Here is an 18,489-nt window from a genome sequence, read left to right as displayed (position 1 = left end):
CTCCCTCGAGAGCTGACTCTGCGTGCTTCGCTCCCAAGCAGACAACACACAAACTGTGTGTCCCCACCCAAAATATAGCGCGGCCAGGGAGGAACACACAGCCTGAATGCTGTCTGCTCTCGCCCAAATGCTTCTTTTTGCTGAAACTTGGCATAATGGAGCTTATAAGTGGACAAACAACACTAAATAAGACTCACAAACAGATAGCGACTGACACACACACAGAGCACTTGCTGAATGACAAAAAGCTGACGCCGGTTCCACCGTACGTGCATTTATAGCTTCCTGGTCGCAACGTCACCCGCCCATGACGTCTCGCCCATCTATTGGACTGATTTCATATGTGATTCAGAGCATGGTCACGCTGGGGGCGTTCCCAAAGCGTTTCCGACGCAGCTCGAGTTCCTGAAGGGGAACTATTGTTGTTGTTGTTGTATCACTTGTTGCAATGTTACATATTTTACAAACAGTGCTACCAAAATTATTATGTATTAATTATCATTTATATATAAATTACTATCTAATTATTATTAGTAATGAGTTATATTAGGTATAATAAAAGTATATAACATTGTTGTTGTTGTAATACCTTGCAATTTTACACATTTTAAAAGCAGTACCAGTAATTATTAATAATAATAATAATTATATAATTACAGTTATATAGCAATAATATAATTATATTATTAATTATTATCTATATTGTTTTTATTATTAATTCATAATGATTATTATCATTATCATTATTCAAATTATAGCTATTTATGGCATTTAATTTATATATAAATCCCACCCTTCATTTTTCTTATTTGATATCCTGTTTCATTTCTAAAATATATTAGATTATGCAAATAAAATGAGTTGTAAAAGCTGTTTGAAGGTCAAATTGCTAGTGATTCTTCAAACGAAAATGAAGAGGTTTGCATGTTCAGCTTATGAACATTAATCTACATGCTATTGCTTAATATGGGATAAGATATTAGTGGAGAGCATGAGCATGTTTTGGTGTGACAGCACAGTTGTAACACTAATACTGCTGTCTGCACGGGCTGATTGTTTGCCAACTAAGTATTCGTCCACAACATAACCCTTCTGACCTTTTCATGTCCCGCTTCGCCCGACTGGTGACCTGTGACACCCCAATGCTTTGATAAACCACAGTCACCTTCAACACGGACATGTACACAAACACACGGGAGCAGCAGGCAGTGAAGGGGGACAACGCTGTGGTGTTGAACTGAGAGGCGGCTATCATGGGCCTGCTGTGCAGACAGAAGAAGCAGTGTTTCGGAGGCAACCACGAAGCCGAGCTGCCCCCCGAGGAAGGGGGTGGGCTCTAAAATCATCTGTTGTTTGTCTTCATTAATTGTAGTCCCAAGGTCACAGGGTCTCTGGATACCCTCAGTTCACCTCCCCTGAACAGCCATAACTTCAGCCCTGTTCAGCTATAATTAATGAGTCTAATTACGCAGCTCACTTATCTTCTTAAACGTCCTGCTGGAAGAGCCAAAATATGCATGTGTGTGTTTACTGGAGTCATTTAAAAGGGAGGTGTGTGATGAAAAACAGCCTTTATGAAGAGAGAGATTAATTTCCTGTGTCATACCACCAGTGCAGCAGTGACAAAAATCAGCCAGCGATCTGATTGGCCAGCAGGGTGAGAGGCAGCATGCGATTGGCCAAGTGCCTGGACAGAGCCAACAATCTACAACTGCATTATAAAATGGGTTTGAAAAAGTTGCCTCTGCAAAGCATCTGGCTCTCCTCCTCTTTATCGCTCTGTCTTCTGCTCTGCCTCCATCTTTCTTTCTGTTTCCCTCTCTTTCGTTCTCTTACGACACCTCCCCAACCCAATGCTTCTTTTCCCTATCGACCTCTCCATCTCTCGTTCTTCTTCTCAGGCAGATTCACAGATAGCACTGCTGCATACAGCTGCCGCAGGCCCCCAAAACGACGTAGACTTTCTCAACAGTAGTCGTTCAGCTGATGACCTCAGGAAGAAATCAGTCTCATCAGCGACTGGAATAAATGAAAAGCCTATGTCCTTCTCAACTTGAGCATCATGCAGATGGTACAAGCACTTCCCATAATTTGCACCATAGAAATTGCTAGAACCAATTTGGTTTGCTCTTTGTTTAATCTTTTCCAAACATTCCAATGAAATAGCCAAAAAAACCTGATAAAAATACGGAAGTCTGTCTCCACAAACAAAGTTGTGAATTTCCTTATTGTGACTATGAGATATTAAGTCAGATACTTAAAAAGTCACAACATCAGTCGACTGTGACTTTGTTTCTGGTAATTGCGACTTTATTTCTCACAAAGTGGCTTTATGTTTTACAATCCAGCTATATACAGTATCTCATAATTGCAACATTATCTTAACATTATATATTAACATTATATTTTGTAAATTAATTTCTCAAAATTGTGACGTTATATTTCACAAAGTAGATTTACAGCGGAGATCAAAATTAGAGCACAGTCTATAAATATTTATTTTTTTCTGAAATATTGTTCATCTTCATCGCTCAAAATTTGAAGGAATATTAGCTGTAGGTATATCACTGTTCTACTAACATGTTTGACAAAATAACCAAGGCATTTCGACAAAAACCTTTCTTTTGTGGAAAACACAGTGATCAGAATTAGAGAACAGTAACCACTGTAGCACGAAAGAAGATTACAACTAAAAGTTTGGAGGGTTACAGCTGTAAAAAATTAGTAGGAATTGTAGAGGCCTTTGCTTTGAATGACTCCAGCACACCTGCGGCTGCAGGATATCACTAGTTTCTCAGACTGTGCTGGTGTGATTTTGGTCCACTCTTCTTCCACTCTCTTCCATAGTTCAGTAACTGTAGTGGGTTTCTTAGCCATAACTTTGTTGCCAAGGATTTTACAGAGATTTTCAGTTTGGTTTAGATCTCTGGGCTGGCCATTTTATTATTTCAATGATCTTAGCTTCAAGGAACTGCTTTTCCTGTTTTGCAGAGAGACAGGGACATTGTCTTGCATGAAAATTGCACGATGATTGGGAGATGCTTGTTGCTGAAGGAGGTTCTGATAAATATTTGCATTCACCTGCCATGTAGCTGTATAAGAGGCCCAACTCCTGCTGCAGAAGACATCCCCCCAAACCCTGACACTTCCTCCTGCACCTTTCACTGACTTCTTTACGCACTCGGGCTTCAGTCTTTCCCCAGTTTGACGCCGAACACAATGTTTCCCATCAGACACAAATAAATTAAACTTGCTCTCATCACTAAAGTGAACTTTGGACCAGTTCTCCTCTCTCCACACAATATGCTCCTCAGCAAAGGTTAGAGTAGCCTTTATATTCTTTCTGCTGATGAGAGGCTTGGTCACTGCAGAGTGCATTTTCAGTCCGACTTCTCTTAAACGTGACGAGAAAGATCCATACCCTGTTCAGTGCTGAACTGTGAGCATTTTCAGCCACAGTGTTGAGCCGATTCTCCATCGAGAGTCTCTGCATCATCCTGTCTTCTCGTGCATTTGTCTTACGTGGACGACCAGCCTTTTTGAGGAACTTGAATGAATTAGTGTCATTGTAAAGCTGCAATATTCGAGAAATCACAGATTTGGAATGACCAACTTCTCTTGCAATGGCTGAAAGGGTCATCTCTTTGGCCTTCGTCTGGACCACCTCCTGTCAAGGGTTTCAGTCACCTTAGAGCGGCTCGCCATCTTTACAATCTTAGTGAAAATTGGAGGAATGTTGCCAGTTAAATAGGGTTTGTCATATGTGACCCTGGACCACAAAACCAGTCATAAGGGTCAATTTTTTGAAATTGAGATTTATGCGTCACATGAAAGCTGAATAAATAAGCTTTCCATTGATGTATGGTTTGTTAGGATAGGACATTAGGATTGGCCGAGATACAACTATTTGAAAATTGGGAATCTGAGGGTGCAAAAAAACAAAATTGCCTTTAAAGTTGTCCAAATAAAGTTCTTAGCAATGCATATTACTAATCAAAAATTAAGTTTTAATATATTTACAGTAGGAAATGTACAAACTATCTTCATGGAACATGATCTTTACTTAATATCCTAATGATTTTTGGCATAAAATAAAAATCAATAATTTTGACCAATACAATGTAATTTTGGCTATTGCTACAAATATACCCCAGCGACTTAAGACTGGTTTTGTAAAGGAAGTTAGCACCAGGTGCTCGATTAAAACCAATAACTTGGAGGTATCTGTAAGTGTTCTCTAATTTTGATCAGAGTTCTTTTTCAAATATCTCATTTAAATTTTTTTTTTTTTAAATCATTTCTCAAATATGCTTAAAACTGCCCTTCTACCCCTGTTAGGATAACTTCACATAGGACTAAGCAGTGACCTTGAAATTTAGGAAATTGTTGTTCTCTAATTTTGATCTCCAGTGTATGTCTTGCAGTTCAATGTTATATCACAACTTCTGACATTTTATCTCACAGTTGAGACATTGTTTCTCATAACTGCAACTTTATATCTCACAACGTGACTTTATATTTCATAACAGCGTAACACTTTAAAATAAATTGGTTAACATTAGATAATTATTTACATAATTATTAGAACATTATTTAACATGAACTAATGAAAAATACTTCTAAAGCATTTATTAATCTTAATGATAATTTTGATATTTACAAATACATCAAAAGTTGTATGTTAATATTATTAAATGGAACTGCTAACATGAACTAACAATGAACAGTTGTATTTTTATTAACTAGCATTAGCAAAGTTTAATAAATGCTATAACATTATGTTAATGCATTAACTTACATTATACTACGGGGCTGTTGAATGCTTGAATCGGATTGGCTGATGAACGTTCTAAGGTCTGCAATTATTTTCGGATAAACACTCGGCTAATGTAGTTCCAGGCAGGTCTTGACTGCATTACGTCTCTATCACTTTCCCAATGACTGCAGTTATTTCAAACGTCCTTACAGCCTACAACAGCAAAAGAACCAAAACCCACAATGACTCTGACTAAGCAAATAAATATAGTAAACAACAAGATAAAAACCGCAAATTCTTTCCATGTTTTTGCCACAAAATTATGTATGGAAAGCATACTCTCTTTCACCTGCTCTTTCTCCGTTGCAAACGCACACATACAGTACGGACACACACGGTAACATACACGCACACAGAAACGTGTTGTCAGCACTGCTCTGATGATTTTATCAGTAAAATAGTTTAGCAATTTAAAAGCTACTTGTCATTTCTCACTAGCGAGGTAATAACAGCACTGTTCATGAAGCAGATGAACTTACAGTTTCGCTATTAGTAGAGACGCTGGTGCCGAACTCTGTTGAGTTCTCTCATAACTGCATTAATAACTGCATTGGTCTGCTATCAATGGCTCAAGCCTCTGTTACAGGTCTAAAATTATGTTTTGGAATTTGCAATGGAGGCATGGGATGAGATGTGTAAGAAATTAATCCTACACACAAGAGTGTTTAAAGGACAAAATCCTGATGAATGTCTTGAAATACATCATCTGAACAATGTCGAAAGGTGTGGTAACTGTAGTATAAATGGAATAATTGACTCTGGTCCATTGAATTATTAGAAAATAATGCACACCCGAGGTGGTGATGCGGCCACGATGCGAAGTGTTTTCTATAACAAATCTCACAACTGTATCTCTTGTAATTGTGACTTCATATTTCACAATTGCAACATTGCTTCTCGTAATTGTGATTTTATTTCTCACAACGTGGTTTTATGTCTCGCGATTCAGCGTTATATCTCAATATCAGGTTTTTATTTCAGTTAAGATTTGGTTTCTCGTAATTGCAACTTTTATTGTTATATCTTACTTTTAAATTTAACTCACAATTTTCTTTTTTATTGTTTACTCTGAGACAGAAAAAGGGTTCCACAGCAAGAGCTGAACTTGTGACCTCTTAGACTTAAGCAAAGAATATTCCTCTGAGTCACATCAGCTCCTGCTCAGGTGGGGCCTGATCCCCCCTGAGACAGAAATCCTAGAATCGCCCTTTTCTGCACCGTCAGAATGTAGGAGCCTGGGAGAACAGCATATCGCACAATTAGTTGGAAGGTATTTCCTAAGCTGATTTATGTTTCTCCCCTGGGCACTTGAGCACTTCGTTGGTGGTGGCCTCATTCAGGTTGTTGATCTATGTTGCATGCTCTTTTTTTCTTCACTATGAGGACTGAATTGGGGGAAGGTCCCTCCCTGAGCCTGGGGCCACACCACCCCCGATGGGCTTGGTCTTGCCTCCACATTCCTCATACCTGTGTGTATGTGCAAGCTGTCTGCCGTGACACTGTGAGACTTGTTCTGGGGCACCTCACATGCCGTCAAACAATCAGAGTGAAACATACACAAACACACATATGCACGCACCTCTCACAACCCTCATGCTGCTGCAAACCTCCACACGCAACTACAAAATGCACAATGTAAAAAATAGCGATGTAAAGTATAAGTCATTCCTTCTGGAAAAATCCATCTTAACTGAGTTTTGGAACATGTAATTGACCACCTTAGAATAGTAGTTGGTTTTTAGCTAATAAACAAATAAACTTGAAACTTGAGCTAGTCTTATTAAGCTAGTAGACCATCTTGGATAAGCTACAAATCAGATATCAGCTGTTTACACCAGTTTAAGGTGGTCGTGCTGGTTTTGAGAGCATGGTGGGAGGTCAACCAGCTATAGACCAGCTAATAACCATATTATACCAGCTAGAGACTAGCTACCATGTTCCAAAACCCAGCTACCAGCTTGAACTAGATTTTCTATCAGGGGTGAGATACCTGGAGTAATCTCAATTTAGAAGAGCAGCCAACTATGCACTTACAGATATGTGCAAAACCCTGACATAAACACACATACTTGTTTTTCAGTATTCTGCCCATGTTGTGATCTTGTGCACGTCTTCATCTCTCACCACAATACATTGTCAGCAAAAAAGAATGTATATATTTGGCATTCGCCAAAATGATGACAGCCCATCAGCACAGACAGACTCTTGTCTTCCTTCCTGTTGTACACCACGCTGATCTTTTACTTTAAAGAAAAGTTTTTTTCACTTACTGCTTTGTACGTGCACTGTACTGGTGCCATTCTCCTTCCCCAGAATATTCTCTGCCACACATGTGTAATTCCCAGAATCCTCCAGCTTTGCACTGCTGATATGAACTTTGGAAGTTTTCCTTCAAGAAGAAGACAGACAGCAATAGGAGAAAGAGTCAAGGATACCGCTATTAAAAATGGAAGAGGGAGAAACTCTCCAGAGAAAACCTCTGTATGAATTAAAGATCAGTTCAAGTCTATAAACAGAGACAGAACAGACATATGACACTCTGAGAATCCCAGAGTTCTGGTTTGTAATAAGTGAGCTTTACATTGCTGTAGCCTTCCACAAATGGTTATTTTTGGTGAAGAACATGACCAATGAAGATCATTTACCCTTAGATCATTTCTTTATATTGTCTTTTCTGCAGAAGATCATTTTCAAAGCAATTTACCCACATTAATATTGTTCCAAACACATTTTTATGGAACTCAAAAAGTAGAAAGAACCTTCACACAAATCTTTCTATATGACAGCTCATAGTGACCATGTCTGTCAAAAAAAAAGACATAAATGTACCATAAAATATCATAAAATTATACATATTAATTGTGTGATATATTTCATGTCTTCTGAAGTCATATGAAAGCTTTGTGTGAGGAACAGACCAAAATTGAAGTCACTATTTACAACAAATCTTTGGGTTCCCAAATGCAGGATTGATTCAAGCTTTAATGCATGTGTTACTTATAACTGTCTTTGAAAGAGTGGCATGAAGACTTGGGGGGGAAAACGGTATATATACATATTTTGTGCCATTATAGCATATTGTAACAACATAAACTTAAAATGCCCCTATTATGGGTAATGAAAGGTTCACATTTTGGTTGTGGGAGTCCCCAAAACAGGTTGACATGCATGCAAGTTCAAAAAACACTTTCATTGTCTTATAATATGCATTTATTTTTTACCTTACTTGCTCAATGACTCCCAAACGATTTGCTCAACGATACATTTTTCCAAACCCCTCCTTTGCGTGGCGCTAATCTGCGCTGATTGGTCCGATTGGTCTCATTTTCGTTTCATCATGCCTGTAATGCCTGATAAAGCAGCCTTTGCAGTGCTGCTTTGTGTACAGCGTTACCGTGGAAACATCAGATTTAAAACTTTGCAGGATGTTTTCATTCACTTAGAGCTGTTACACACTGCATGAAAGGTAATTTAAAAAAATCCATAATAGGGGCACTTTAAGTAATGAAATATTAATAATAATTTTTAGAGAATTTTTGGACTCACAGGTTGGTAAACCAGCTTTCCCATTAGATGAGGGAGACCAACTTAAACCGTCTGAGATAATTTTAAACTAATACTGTTTTCAGCAGAGTTTTCATTTTTGGTGACCTATTTCTTTAATTGTGTCATTAACAATATAATAGACATGCATGCTGAAACACTTCACTTTAATTACAAGGGCACAGTCCGTCTTTAGCACACTGCCCAAAGTATGAAGCTCTTGACTTATGTGAAGGTCACAATCCACTCTTCGAATGTTTAATAAACGTCGAGACCTGGAGGTTGGGTTCTACTGGTGTGTGCTAGTGGACATGCTGACTCACTTGCCGTTCCTGGAAATTTTGATCTCTTTGCTCTTCTTCAGTTCAGCGCCATCTTTGTACCACTTGTACTGCGGGGTGGGGTTGCCAGAGGCCTCACACCTCACAATCAGCCTGCTTCCTTCGTCCACCAACACAGGGTTTTTCATGCGCTTCAGTGAGGGAGGAGCAGCTGAACAACAGAAAGAAAGAAAGAACGAATATTGTGTTACAATACTTATTTTTAACACCAACATGTAGTAGGGTTGATGCAGTGATGGAGAAAAGAAGGGAGGGACGCAGAGAGAGAAAAATCCAGAAAAGTCTCTTAGCTGGCCAGATGATGTCACCAGAAACACTGGCAGTGTGAAGCAGTTCTCTCTTCCCTTCAGTCCAGTGCTGAGCTCTCTCTGCTCTCAGGGATCAATGCAGTACATTTACAACACTAAAAGACCTGCATTTTGTGGTGCTCTTCACTTTCATGGACTTGACAACACATGTGAACATGCTAAAATAACAACAGGATTCACAGGCAGCGTCGGGAGTAACTAACTACACTAGCGACACTACTAACTTAAAGCGATAGTTCACCCAAAAATGAAAATTCTGTCATCATTTACTCACCCTCCACTTGTTTCAAACCTGTATGAGCTTCTTTCTTCTGCTGAATACAAAAGAAGATATTTTGAGGAATGTTGGTAACTAAACAGCTGACGGTAACCATTAACTTCCATGGTATGGAAAACAATATTAAAGAAGTCAGTGGCTACCATCAACTGTTTGATTATAAGAATTCTTTAAAATATGTTCTTTTCAGAATTTTCATTTTGAGGTGAACTATGCCTTTAACTTACATTGTTTTCAAGACGTCGGAGACGTTCTTGTCTTCCCCTGCACCGGAGTCGACACAATGGCGGACTGATGACAGCTCACTCAGGGCGGGTCTAAGGTAAGACGCTAGTGTCAATCATCTATCGTGGGAGGGGCCTGTGCAGAACTATGTCATTCTGACAGGAATCTCAGAACAGCCTGATTTGAGAAAGGGGATTTTTAAAATAGGGATTTAAGAAAAAAAATATGTTTATATGTCTGATTCATTCAAGTAAATCAGTTTGTGCTAAACGTCTCTCTCACTGACATAAAGTTTATGAATGTCTGATTAATTTTAGTGAACTGGTTCATTCTAAGTGGTTCTCTCTGTCAAAGTGTTGATATGTCTGATTCAAATCTGATTATCTGATTCAAATGAATCGGCTCTCTCTTTATAGGAAGCATTGGAGTGTTCAGTTCGTTTTAGTGAATCAGTTCATACCAAATGGTCCTCTCAGTCAAATGTATGATTCATTCAAGGGAACCTTGTGCTAGATGGTTATCCCTCTGATATGAAGTGTTGGTGTGTTGGATTCATTTGACCGAATCAGTTTATGCTAAACTTCTTTCTCTCTATGTACCGTAATAGAATGTCCGATTCATTATTCTGAATTGGTTTGTTCAGTTTGTGTTTTAAAAAATGATTTACACAAAAAGCAGAATATCGATGTCCATTACTATGTTTTCAACTCATTTATATAAATTAGTGCATATTCTAGTTTATAGCTGTTTATTAGATTGTTCAAGTATTGTTTTGTGCCAAAAATACTGCTCTAATAAAAAAAAACAATTAGTTATAAATTTAAAAAGATACTGATCCCTTTACTAGCTTAAGCTAACTACTTTGTTTCAAATCAACAGTATTTGTCTCATTATTCAGTTCTTTTCTTGCTTATAAGAAGGAAACCCTAGAAATTATGATTGCTATCATTCATGATTTGGTGACTTCATCTCATATAATTTATGAATTAGCTGAACTGACAATAAAGAACAAAACCCATCCAATCTGAGACAATGACCTTAAAGAATGTTTTTTTGAAAAAGCATGTCGTCAAAACACCAATGTTTGAGAAGAAACCAGAGAGGCTTGTCTTTGACACATTTTGAAATTATGTAAGAACAGTAACTAATGACAGCTCCTTCATAAATCCTAAAGAGACACTCAATCTCGACAACAGTCAAAACACAACAAAATGGAGGACAACAGCGCTGAAAGGAGGTGAAGTTGCTACATGTGGGCCACCACATGCCCAGACGCTGCCATGCATAGTCACTCAGGAAATGCATTATGGGATTAATGCAGACTCAGACAGCAATAACAAGGCTTCAAAGAGTTACGGTTCCACAACCGAAGGGCAGAACTGGGCGATACTGTTTGGCCGTACCCTACTGTCCAGGATGAGAGAAGGCCGCATGCCGCCCCAAGGCTGGGGCAGGAGTCGGTAGCTCTTTGGGCCTTCCCAAAGCGAATCCATGTTGGCAATAACACTTTTACAATGGCTGCCTCTTCATTTCTTGACAACGCACATGATCAATACCCAAATAAAAGTTATCAGCTATTATTGCAAAGGATGGAAAGCATCAAAAAATAAACAGATGAGAACACAAGCATTAACATCAATTAGAATCTTGAGGTTGCTAAAATAATCAGCACTCATCCTAATTTTGGAACTACTGTTCCACTTCCCTGTCCCAGTAAAAGCAGCTGTTTTATCCGAATGTCTGCTTTCATGGCTGAATGATGCAGTCTGTTCTGATGTTGCGTAGCTCAAAGTAACATGACAGTCTCTGGCACAATGTTTGGATTGTACTGTCAGTCGAATAACATCTCAGGTTTCCCATGACAGCCTCCAGTGATGCGCATTCTCTCCGAAAAACCGCCAAGTGTCCGACGTAGTTCTGCTTCGCACCATTTAATGCTCACTGCTGTCTTTACCCCTCGGAGGCCATTAGACTGATGGGATACAGTGCGCCAGAAACGTGATTCTTTATACAAATATTTAAAGACACTGTAATCTCCCTGTATATTTGTGCTGAATGAAACCATACTGATTTATCGCCTGAAAACCTTCTGAATTCAATAAGCACAGTTTTCTTTTAATTAAACAGAAAAGTTAAAAATGTTTAATAAATAAACCAACATCAACACTGACTGAGAAAAAAAAAGTAGTTAGAATTTGATTTCATGATACCCAACAGAAAGTCACATGACAAACAAACCGAAAAGTTTCTCTGAGCCTTTATGAGAACCAAACTGATTTTATCATCTGTCTAGGAGCTGGATGAGTAAGCAAAGGCCTTTTTATTTTGTCCACAATGTTAAATTGTAGCTTTTTCTCACCCTAAACTCAGGGCACCTGCATCATTATTACTCAGCATGACTTTTGGAGTGACTTTTGTGCAACACAGCTTATGATGAATTCAAGCCGTGCAAGTGTGTGTTTCGCATTACAGGCTGCATATCCGTTATTGCGACTTTATTGAAGAAAGTGTTAGTGACAGATGCATATATTGCGCATAATGGCTAAGTAGGGTGCATTGGGGCTGAATCGGGGGTCGAGAAGGTCACGGTTAAGCACATGGCATGTATGTGAGGGTTCTGTGGAGAATGACTGACATGAGGCATCTTGTTCCGAGTTGCTTTTGTACATGCAGGGTGATACTTGCCCGTGTTCAGATAAGAAGGGTGGGGTGTCTGATTTGTACGCTTCATGTTTTCCCGACTCCAGAGTAATATTCTGAGCTTTATACAGTCATACTCCATGACAGAGTCATTCTAGACTATTCAAACTCATAAAGAAGATCAAACAGAAGTATGTGGTTTATTAAACTAGTTGCTGAAAACTGTCAGATCACACTTAAATGGCAAGTCATAACTAATACCACATGTGCGTAATATATCAAGCATTATCATGTCTCAATTTCAGGAAGAATAAGCACAACACAGACTGAATAATAACCAGCAGAGATAGAAAACCATTATTCTTAGAGTTTATAGCTCATTTAACAGCAATTAAACTTCTGCGACTGTGGCAGGAACGTTTGTTTGCGCTTCCTGAGCATGTAGATTGTTTCTCCATACCACCCCGCAGGTAGAGTATTTCATCAGAGCTTTAACACAACTGTCACACTTTTACGAGACGCATGACACTGTCTCTGTGGCCCTGCCTGTAATTCAGAAATGTTTTGGAAATGCATAACCTGAGGGACAGTGCCAAAGCTCAGTTTAAGCTGGCAAAATCAGTCTGTGGTTAGTAGAAAGGGAAGGATTATGGAAAAATGTATAAACCGCACAATCTTTATCAAGCCATGGCACAAATCGCAGTTCATTTGCCTTCCCGCTGTTTCCAAGGAACCAAGCGTTTATTTTCACTTTCGTGTTATGACACATATCTTGTTTGGATACATAGTTTCAGTATTCCAAGAAAATTCCTCACGCAATAGCTGTCAGAGTAAGGTGCAGCATTGTGCTGAAGGTTTATGTTTTACACACGGGAGTGTGGCATGTGTGTGTTCTTGAAGAATAGATCTCATTTTGTGTCTCTGGTTGCTGTGTTCCTGTTGAGAGTGACGGCACATAATTCACTGTGTTTTGAATTCAATTCATACACAATTCACTGGCTTTTTGACCGTTTTAAGCATTATTTTTATTTTTATTTTGAAACATTTACAAATTTAGCCTTGAGGTTCCTTTTTTGTTGTGATGCTTGCTGCTGCATAATGGTGCCCCAATGTTTCTACACTTTTCATGTACACATGTTATAATGGCTTTCTTTCATGTTATAGACCACGAAATAGCAATTGGTTTACAGTTTTCACAAAAACAAAATAAATTATAAAATGTTAAACCTTACAATTGAGCCTTTAAACAATTTTTTAAGAAAAGAGATGAGTCGGAAGTATAAATAATGATATTAATTTAAAACGAGGTTATGTGGGTGGATTTTCGCATTGGTCTGAACACAAACTGCAGACGTGATTATTGAAAATGCACATTGATTCTCTGCCAGCAGGAAGTGCTTTTGGAACATCAGAAATACAACGGTTTCCCCGGTAACGACTGTAAACAAAGCAGCGCTGCGCTCATAAACACTACTTTTTCAGATAAAATGAAAATGCCATGGAAAGTTTTCTGAAGACAGTTGGTTCCCTTAAGAAAAATAAAATATAAATATAGAAAAATATAGCCTATATTGAGGAGGAAAGTCCACTGATGACTGTGATGAGTTACCAGCGTAAGCCTGTGTGCCAAAGGCTGTCTAATTCTAAACTTTAAAATACATTTATTTTAGTTATTTTAACTACAAATTTAAATGAAAAAAATAATGAAAAGGAAATTATACATTTACACACCTAAGGATTATGAACCAAACAAACTGCGTATGCGTCCTCTACTTGGGTTCTTATGAATAAGTAAGCAGCATTTAAAACAATAAACATATAATACGCACTGTTGCTCAATATTTAATTACCGCTTCAGATGCATGATATTTTCATTTGCTATAAGCAGGATACACAAGAAGTGTGTTCAACTCGGACACGCAGACGGTTGTCGTGGTGATAAACACCGAAAATTACAGTTCGCGTGTCCGCGCTTAATGCGCATCTCGTAGATGAAAAGCATTTTAGGGGGCCCTTGGCCTTGGCTTTTGCCTACCTTTGCCTAATGGGTAAGTCCACCGCTGAACACAATATAAATATAACTAGTGTTACACTATGTCAATTGATAGTGATTCTTTTTTAAATCTGTAGTAAAATAACTTAAAAAAAAAAAGTATTATTATTTTTTTTATTATTATTATTATTGTTGTTATTAACAATAATACTAAATTTAATAAGACTTTTCTTTATTGCAGTTGATTTCAGTTTTGGAAAATAACAATTCACTTTCATTCATACTGATTATACTTAAGTTTAAGTAATACAATCAAGTGTTTTTCTATTTCTAAGTTTTTTGGCAAAGTGAGTGCATGAAATAATATCAAAACAGATTTACATAACATAAAACAGCATTTGAAGTAGAGTTGCAACCTCAACTGCAATTGAGCAAGTGCGTGCTTGGTATGAAACAGCCACATTAAACCTGGTTCATCAAGAAATATTTCACAACCGAGAAAATATGCTTGTGCAATGGAATTTGGCTGCTTATTTTTCTTTTCATATGACAATGCAAAATTAATCCCTAACATACTGAATAAATATTCTGGGAGAATTCATTAAGAAGGAACTGCAAGGACTGTCTGTTGTTTAAGTAGCTGGTTCAACCAAGGAATTACGCAAATAATTTATGCAAATATTCATTAGTCCACATATACTGCATGGTACAAGGTCTTTTCTGCTGTGGAGGATGCAGCACACCACCGCAATCTGGCATATTTTACCGGTACATTACTGCATCCCTGCACAAATGTGATCCACATAAATGAAAATGTGCTTTGAAATGCAGACAGCACAATTGTGTGTGTTCTCCATAATTTGATCATCATTTAATATACTGCTGCCAAAATCAACAAAGTACATTGTAATAAAATTTTATTTCCCGTCTGCTTTCTGTGGGCAGTAATAGCATGATATTTATAACACTAAACAAATAGTTTAGAGCATTATCGTACTAAACAAATAGAGTGTGGGGTATAAGGAACAGTACTGAGGAAAGTTACTTTTAAAAGTAATAAATTACAATATGCATTACTCCCTAAAATTAACTAATTGCATTACTTCGTTACTTTTTATGGAAAGTAATGTGTTACATTACTTTTGCGTTACTTTTCTCATCTGAGCTAGACTTGCTTGTTTGTTTTTAATATAACACAATTCTATTTTTGGCAAATGTAAAAGTGCTTTCACACCAACAGTGAAATGAGTAACGGGGGCACAACTCAAATAAACCTTTCTGCTGTGCTGACACTCTGGATGACAGTTCAACACTCTTACTTCAGCACTCAAACAAATGTGATGTGAATTCAACAAATGGGATGTTTAACTAAAGTCATTTTTGCTTATTTGTATTGTTGAATTGGATCATCGAAGGTCAACAGCAAAGACATTGGTTAATAAAATGGGATTAACTACTTAAAGGATATTTGCGTTATTTAACATTTAATTATTGCAGGTTTGCGTCATATTCTGAGTTTGTATTTCACTGTTTTTATTAATTTTGAGAAATAGAGAATCTGTTATTGTGCAAGTGAGATGAGTAAATGCTTGTTCACATTTAGTCTAGAACTACAGTAACCATCATGTTCGGACCGTGTCCATAGTGTCATTGTGTCGCCTGCCAATGACGTCATAACCCCTCGATTTCCGTTTTGTAGAAAATATGGAAACACCAAAGACGCTATAATATGTTATGCATTTTATTAGACAGGTGACGACCGCACAGAGTAGCATTATAACAGAACTTTCAAACGTATCTAGTAGGGGTGCAACGGTTCAATTTACTCACGGTTCGGTTTGTATCACGGTTTTAGAGTCACGGTTTCGGTACGGTATGTGCTATGTTTAGGGAAAAAACTATATTGTCAAATGAAAATAAGAACAAATAATCTAACTACAAGCAACAGCACAAATAAATGCAATAGAGCAAAGATACAAATAAAATAAACAGTGCTTTTCAGGTTTTTTAGGTTGGTCTAACAGTTTTTAGGTACAGAAATTGAATGAAGTAATCAAATGTAAAACTACATTGCATATTTGACTGTATAAATAAAAAATTATTCCTTATTAAAGTTACAAAAGTTATTAATTCAAGAGCAGTGAGTGATTTCCGTGTTGTTGCTGTTTAGTTAACTTTAAGAAAGTGCTGTCACTTTAAGAGAACGCACTGATCCAGTGCACTGATACTGTATGTTCAGCCGACTATGTCTGCTAGGATACTCACCAAGACTGGCATTTTGACATAATTTTTGTGTGAATTTGTCCATTCAAGCACAATACTTCAAAGAGAGCTTAATATTTGCGCACGTTCTGAGATGCGGGTTCACGCGCTTCGGATCTCACTGCGCGCGCGAGTTCGCGTCTTCTGGCTCTTTCACGAGTTCACACTTACATATAATGATAGTTTAGTTTAAAATGCGTATTTGGCGTGCTGTCCGGGGAGAGGGCTCCGAGCTCGGTCATTACTCTCGAGCCAGGGGTACTCCTCCCATCCGGGGAGAGGGGTCCGAGCTCGGGTCTAAGCCCGGACCCAGAGCGCTCCCCCCCGAGTGTTCCTCCCCGTGCTGGGGTAGGAACGGGCTGAAGGTGAGGAGTCGGGGTGGTGGAGGGATGCTGAAAGACTAGAGATAATGGAGGTAAGGCTGCTTTGATTATTTATAGAGGTTCTCTCTTGTGCTGATTGGATAGATGGTGTAATTACTGATGATGAACTGGCCGTGTTAATTATCTGCGCGTGCTCCTCCCGAAACTTGTTAATAAAACATCACTTCACGAGTTCACACTTACATATAATGAACAGAGTAAAGGTTATGCGTATTTGGCGTGCTGTCCGGGGAGAGGGCTCCGAGCTCGGTCATTACTCTCGAGCCCGGGGTACTCCCCCTGTCCGGGGAGAGGGGTCCGAGCTCGGGTCTAAGCCCGGACCCGAAGCGCTCCCCCAAAGATGCAATTAGTACGGGACAGCAGCCAGAGGGGAGCATTGATAACCCCCCAAAATTTGCAAAACTTAAAATTGGTGGGGTGCTGGACATCGCTTGTAGTAGCGGCACTGCTGAGGCTTACAAGAGAGAACTAGAGGCTTCTGCGGAAGCGGGCGCTGCTGCGGCATCTGAAAAAAGAAAACTCCTGTGGAAGTGGAAACTGCTACGGCATCTGAAAAGAAAAATGGCTTCTGCGGAAGTGAGCGCTGCTGCGGCATCTGAAAAGAGAAAGTGGCTTCTGCAGAAGTGGCCGCTGCTGCGCCATCTGAAAAGAGAAAGTGGCTTCTGCGGAAGCGGCCGCAGCATCTGAAAAGAGAAAGTGGCCAGTGGGGAAATACGGAAGAGCTCCTGCGGGAGCGGGCACTGCTGTGTGGGAATTTAGGTAAGGCTCATGCGGGAGTGGGAACTGCTGCGGCAGTAGGGAAATACAGAAAAGGCTCCTGCGGGAGCGGGCACTGCTGTGTGGGAATTTAGGTAAGGCTCATGCGGGAGCGGGAACTGCTGCGGCAGTAGGGAAATACAGAAAAGGCTCCTGCGGGAGAGGGCACTGCTGCGGCAGTGTGGGAATTTAGGTAAGGCTCCTGCGGGAGCGGGAACTGCTGCGGCAGTAGGGAAATACAGAAAAGGCTCCTGCGGGAGAGGGCACTGCTGCGGCAGTGTGGGAATTTAGGTAAGGCTCCTGCGGGAGCGGGAACTGCTGCGGCAGTAGGGAAATACAGAAAAGGCTCCTGCGGGAGAGGGCACTGCTGCGGCAGTGTGGGAATTTAGGTAAGGCTCCTGCGGGAGCGGGAACTGCTGCGGCAGTAGGGAAATACAGAAAAGGCTCCTGCGGGAGAGGGCACTGCTGCGGCAGTGTGGGAATTTAGGTAAGGCTCCTGTGGAAGCGGGCACTGCTGCGGCAGTGGGTAAAATATGTTAGAGCTTCTGCGGGAGCAGGAACTGCTGCGACAGTGGGGAAATATGGAAAAGCTCCTACGGGACCGGAGACTGCTGCGGCAGTGGGAAAATATGGAAAAGCTCCTGCGGGAGCAGGCACTGCTGCGGCGGCAGTGTGGGAATTAGGTAAGGCTCCTGCGGGAGCGGGAACTGCTGCAGCTGTGGGGAAATACAGAAAAGGCTCCTGTGGGGGAAATATGGGAAAGGCTCCTGTGGGAGCGGGAACTGCTGTGGCAGTGGGGAAATAAAGAAAGGCTCCTGCGGAAGCGAGCACTGCTGTGTAAAATACAGACAAATGCTCCCACGGGAACGGGAACTGCTCGGCAATGTAAGATAAAGTCAAAGGCTCCTGCGGGAGCGGGCACTGCTGCGGCAGTGTGGGAATTTA

The 18,489-nt window shown here is 39.7% G+C and overlaps 1 protein-coding gene across 4 annotated transcripts in view; it reads right to left on the bottom strand.

Annotated features, from left to right (window-relative positions):
* LOC107684713 (pro-neuregulin-2, membrane-bound isoform-like) overlaps positions 1-18,489 on the bottom strand; it is a 98,942-nt gene that overhangs the window by 49,531 nt on the left and 30,922 nt on the right. For all 4 annotated transcript variants that reach the window (XM_016481052.1, XM_016481054.1, XM_016481055.1 and 1 more), the window contains exons 2-3: positions 8,683-8,851; positions 7,087-7,205 (exon numbers count right to left, since the gene is read on the bottom strand). In XM_016481052.1, the coding sequence (XP_016336538.1) occupies positions 7,087-7,205; positions 8,683-8,851 (288 nt within the window). The remainder of the gene's footprint in view (positions 1-7,086; positions 7,206-8,682; positions 8,852-18,489) is intronic.

The sequence above is a fragment of the Sinocyclocheilus anshuiensis genome, unplaced genomic scaffold (genome assembly GCF_001515605.1).
Source record: "Sinocyclocheilus anshuiensis isolate Anshui unplaced genomic scaffold, SAMN03320099.WGS_v1.1 scaffold509, whole genome shotgun sequence".
In the NCBI taxonomy this organism is placed as follows: domain Eukaryota; kingdom Metazoa; phylum Chordata; class Actinopteri; order Cypriniformes; family Cyprinidae; genus Sinocyclocheilus; species Sinocyclocheilus anshuiensis.
The sequence above is the reverse complement of the archived record's forward strand: the minus strand, read 5'-3'. Positions and strand labels throughout refer to the sequence as shown.